The sequence below is a fragment of the Nicotiana tomentosiformis genome, chromosome 5, assembly GCF_000390325.3.
Source record: "Nicotiana tomentosiformis chromosome 5, ASM39032v3, whole genome shotgun sequence".
Lineage (NCBI taxonomy): Eukaryota > Viridiplantae > Streptophyta > Magnoliopsida > Solanales > Solanaceae > Nicotiana > Nicotiana tomentosiformis.
In genome coordinates this window covers 47,251,080-47,256,277 of record NC_090816.1, presented here as the reverse complement: position 1 = coordinate 47,256,277, position 5,198 = coordinate 47,251,080, and the positions used below count along the sequence as shown (strand labels likewise).

General features: G+C 39.8%; 1 protein-coding gene across 1 annotated transcript; it reads right to left on the bottom strand.

The window, feature by feature from the left end:
- Window positions 1-268: 268 nt before the first annotated feature.
- LOC104115528 (probable pre-mRNA-splicing factor ATP-dependent RNA helicase DEAH5) lies at window positions 269-4,423 on the bottom strand. Its single transcript, XM_009626191.4, has 2 exons — window positions 954-4,423; window positions 269-773 (listed from the first exon to the last, which is right to left on the bottom strand). Exons 1-2 carry the CDS (start codon window positions 4,211-4,213, stop codon window positions 380-382), a joined length of 3,654 nt encoding a protein of 1,217 aa, XP_009624486.1. The 5' UTR covers window positions 4,214-4,423; the 3' UTR covers window positions 269-379.
- Window positions 4,424-5,198: the final 775 nt, after the last annotated feature.

The following is a 5,198-nucleotide window of genomic DNA, read 5'->3' as shown; positions in this document are numbered from 1 at the left end:
GCTTATATAGTAGAAATATCACTCGCATTAAGCAACCACAAGTACCAAGAAGTTAATAGGTCCTTGGAGCTTCCAACCAAAACTTTGTCACTGAACCAAAATCTGTATCAGAATATTAACAAGTTTCTCCAGGAGAAGAATCAACGAATACTGTCCTTCTTATGAACAGGAACAAACTTTGACAATCCGTAGCTTCTTCAGATTCCAACAGGAAACAACATAAAGTTAGCTACAAAACAACTTTGAACCAAAGAAGTAATTCCCACAGTTGCTAAGACCAAAATTATACTTCAAAATAGAGCAATATTCTTTTACACCGAACAAAACAAGTGGTTAAGATCACAGCATTAACCCACGAATAGTAGAAAAAGCAAAAAGATCAAGCTCTCCTTTTACTCAACCGCCACGAGTTAGGCTCGTGGTATCTATCGTAAAGGGGTTCAATGCGTTCTTGTCTCTTGCGCTTGCTCAATTTAGTTGGGTCAGACACTTTGAAGAATCTCGGCGCCAATTCCACAAGCCATTTCGGATCTACAACAGTGACTTCGCGCATGTACTCCTTAGTTGTCATCACCAACTCATGGTAAATAACCCAGTCCGGTTGTCTTTGAAAAAGTGCACTGCTAGGATGGATGTAAACGGGCTGGTTTTCAACAAGGGTTCTATAACCCTCTTGAGGATCCTTTCTGGCAGAATGAAAAAAGAAACCTGCTGTAATCGCCTTACGGATCTTTGTAAAGTTTTTTCCGGCACTCATAACATCCAATTTATACCTGCCAAGGCGTGGAAGATTCACCATTAGGTAACAAATCTATTAAGTTTCTTCTCAATAAAATTATGGATAGAAATCAATTGACTAAGTCCAAGCCAATCAGGCAGTAAAAGCTGAACAAAATTGTAAGAGATGATGAAGCAAGAAATGAAAGAACAAAGAGAAGGAATTAAATACGTACTTGTCCATAATGGAGAGGAGTTGTTTCCTGACATCTTGTGCCCTTCTAAGAGATCGAGATTGAACAAAATTTTCAAAACACCATGGCCCAGAAAAGTTTTTGGCTTTCCAAGCCTCGTAAACAGCAAGCAAGGTCAGATGATCACCCTCAGGCTGAAAAAACTTGGCCCTTTTCTGATCAGCCTGAGCTTGTTTTTCTCTCGGTCTGTAGAAGATATTGCCAGTTTGAATCATTGCAATGATGGTCAAGATCTCATCGCTACAACCAAGGTCCACACTGGCGAGGAGCATCTTGGACAAAGGAGGATCCAATGGAAATTCTGCCATTTTCCTTCCCAATTTTGTTAGGAGCCCCTCTTCATCCAGTGCTCCAAGAGTATACAACTGCTCCATGGCTGATACCAGAGCCTGAGGGGAAGGAGGGTCCATGAAATCAAACGACAAAAGATCATTAATTCCCATGGCTTTCATCATAAGTACAGTGTTCCCAAGATTTATCCTCTGGATTTCAGGGATGCTAGTAGGAGACATTTCATTGTGGAACGCACTCTCCGTGTATAGGCGGTAGCATTTACCAGGTCCTGTTCTTCCAGCACGCCCAGCTCGTTGCTTTGCTGATGCTTGCGAAATTGGAGTTATTACCAAAGAATCAAGCCCCTGTTTTGGATTGTAAACATTTTGCTTTGCAAATCCAGGATCAATAACATAATATATACCATCGATAGTCAACGAAGCTTCAGCAATATTTGTAGCAACAACTACTTTTCTCTTCCCAGGAGGGGCGGGATCAAAAATTCTAGATTGCATTTCACTAGGCAGAGCACTATAGACAGGTAAAATAATCAGTTCAGGAACATTTTTACCTAGCCCTTTCATCCTCTCGTACAGACACTGGCAAGCATAATCAATCTCCTCTTGACCAGTCAGGAAAAGGAGGACGTCACCTTCAGGTTCTGTCAAGTGGATCTGTAGTACAGTGATTAAAGCTGCATCAAGGTAATCGCTTTCTGGTTGTTTAGTGTAAAGCACCTCTACTGGAAAAGTTCTTCCTGGGATTGTAAAGATGTTACAGTTGAAGAAATATCCAGAAAATTTCTCTGCATCCAAGGTTGCAGATGTGACTATCAGACGGAGGTCAGGTCTCCTCTTCACAAGTTGCTTAAGCAGTCCGAAGAGAACATCAGTGTGAATGGTTCTCTCGTGCGCTTCATCGAGCATTACGACTGAATACTGGGACAAATTTTCATCAATCAAAATCTCCCTCAGAAGCATACCATCAGTCATATACTTTATAACAGTTTCTGGTCCAGTACAATCTTCGAAACGGATAGCATAACCAACTTCTTCCCCTAAACGACAACCAAATTCCTCAGCAACTCTCTTAGCCACTGACATAGCAGCCACTCGACGAGGTTGAGTACATCCAATTTTGCCCTTTGTTGTATACCCTGCCTCAGCTAAATACTGTGTCACCTGTGTTGTCTTGCCAGAACCTGTCTCACCAATGACGACAAGGACCTGATTATCATGGACAGCCTGTACCAGTTCATTCTTCAACTTGTAAATTGGAAGGCTCTTCCTCTGCTCCTGGAGAGATAGTTTAGACCTCTGCCCAAAGGTCAAGGCTTTACCATAAGCATCCTTTTTCCATTCTGGCATATCATAGGCAGATAAACCAACACCCCTCAACTCCTGTGCCAGATGTCTCTCACCAGTCTCCGGCATTGGGTCTTCCCATGGTCTGTTAAGATCCTTCGGGATGGAATCAAGCATTGTTCTTTGTTGCTGTTCCCTCACTTCTCTTCTCTCTTTAATCAAAGCTGATTGAAGTGCAGCAGCACGACTCAAGGATCCTTCAGGATTTTTAAAAATTTTAACAGGGGACATATCCACTGAATACCGACTCTGACCTTGCAGGAAAGGGGGTTCATCTTCATTCAACTCAATCTCAAGCTCTTCTTCCGCACCCTCTTCCTGATATAGCACCCCATCCCCTTCTTCATCAAACATAGGAAATTCCTTTACACTCATAACACCTGCAGCTATGAGTTGTTTTGCTTCCCATATTTCGGGAGAACTCATTCTCTTCAATGGTCGACGTGATGGAACAACATCTTCCTCCTCTTTAATCCTGATACCTGAAAGACCAATCCTTGTCTTGGAACCCTCACTGTTCATCCCCGAAGGATTCGCCCTCAATCCATCATCATCCGAGCTCTTCTTCAATGGCAACAAATCCCTTCCAGTATTCTGATCAACATCTCTCATCGACAGACTCAGCTTCTGCCCACTAATAGAGATCACCTTCACATAAACCTCCTGGTCACGCTTTACTAAATCTTTTGCATTTGAAACCCTTCTAGTAGCAAGCTGGGAAACATGCACCAACCCCTCTTTCCCCCTAAAATCATTCAGCTGAACAAAACAACCAGAATCCATCACCCTCGACACCCTCCCCTTATACACTCCATACAACTCAAGTTCATCCGACGGATACCTCCCCTTCCTTCTTTCATCATTCCCATCCTCCTCATACCCATCTCTTCTGTTCTTCTCATACTTATTCCTGTCCTGATGCCTCCCAGACCTCATATCATCCTCCTCGCCTTCCCCATACCCATCTCTCCTATTCTTCTCATATTTATTCTTGTCCCGCTCCCTATCCCTATGCCTTTCCCGGCCCTTATATTCACCTCTATCATCACCATGATTATCCCAGTCTCTATCCATCTCTCTATCCCTATCCCTATCCCTATCCCTATCCCTATCCCTATCCCTATCCCTATCCCTATCCTTGCCCCGTTCTCTTCTATCATCTCGATCCCTCTCTCGCCTCCTGTCACGCCTATTCTTATCAAAATCTTCTTCCTCATCCTTCCCCCTCTTACTCTTTGCCTCCAACTCAATCTCCTTCTCTAATTCCTTCACTCTATCTCTATCATCCCTAATTTTCAATGCCGAAAATTCAGAGTCATCCTTACTCAACTCATTCTCTGACTTGGACTTCACCTTAGGAGGCAAAATTGCATGAATAATCGTCAATAAAGTGCGGACAAAATAATCGGGCATTTCAGCACCATTTTCTTTCAATTTCCCATCAAATTCGTCCACTGTGTCGCACTTTCGACCAAGCTCCGTAATAAACTCAGCTAATACTTTATCACCGAACCCTAAATGGGTCTCCAGCTCTGAACAAACCTTTGAAACTAGTGAAAGATACTCTAATTTCTTTAACCCATCTTCTTCAACTTCAGCTCCCATTTTAACAAATCCAAAGGCACGAAATATACACACAAATTGCACAAGAATGAAATTAGGATTTTAGAGGCTTACCGTTTGAGATTGATCGTGGGATTTTGAAGAAGGGGAATTGGCACTAAAATATGTATTTGATGGAAATTATCAATCTGAGCTGGTTAAGGAGAGGAAACCGGCGTAGTTCCGGTTTGGGCAACAGTTGCGAGTTCGGGGACTTATTGCAAGGTTATTCAAGTTATTGGGCCCAAAGCTACTGTACAAATTTGGGCTAAAATGTAGCGGGTAGACCTTCTACTTCAAGTTTAAAAGGAACCCAATTTTTTATAACTAGCAACCTTAAATCGGAACATTACAAAGTTTTAGCAAAAAACTTAAATTATTGTACGGTGACAAGAGAAAGTTACATTCTATAGCAGAACCCACCCAATCCCGTTAAAATAGGGATACTAATTAATAAATCCCAAAATAAGCAATAATGAATGAGGAGAGGATAATTGAAGTATTATCTTCAAATTTGACAATGTTTTTTGTTATACATATACATATCCAAGCTTCAAATATAATTATTTATAAATAAAAAATAGTAGCTTCTTTATCTTTATAGTATAAACATTAACTTTTGGAGTATATTATAATATTATAATACAATTTGCCATATATTTGTTGTATAAACATTACATATATTTCAAAATATATTATAGTTTTGTAAATATTATATACACATAATATATTACTATTATATACACACATCTAAATGGCATATACATCTATCTATCTATACTATATTAAAAGCATGAAGCCCCTTACTTTATACCCTTTAAAAATAAATTTTACATTGGATAAAATTATAATTTAAGTTTCTTTCATATAATTTAGGACCTTAAAATCAACTAAAATTTTAATTATTAATTCATTCCTTATTAAACTAGGTAAGAAGTCCTAATATTTAAAACTTTAATATTAATTTAATATAAATAAATAATATACT

Excerpts from the sequence above, each read along its gene's own strand:
- LOC104115528 (XM_009626191.4), bottom strand. The coding sequence starts at position 4,213 with ATGGGAGCTGAAGTTGAAGAAGATGGGTTAAAGAAATTAGAGTATCTT. Across the intron at positions 774-953 it reads CTCCTCTCCATTATGGACAA|GTATAAATTGGATGTTATGA; the intron begins GTACGTATTTAA and ends ACGCCTTGGCAG.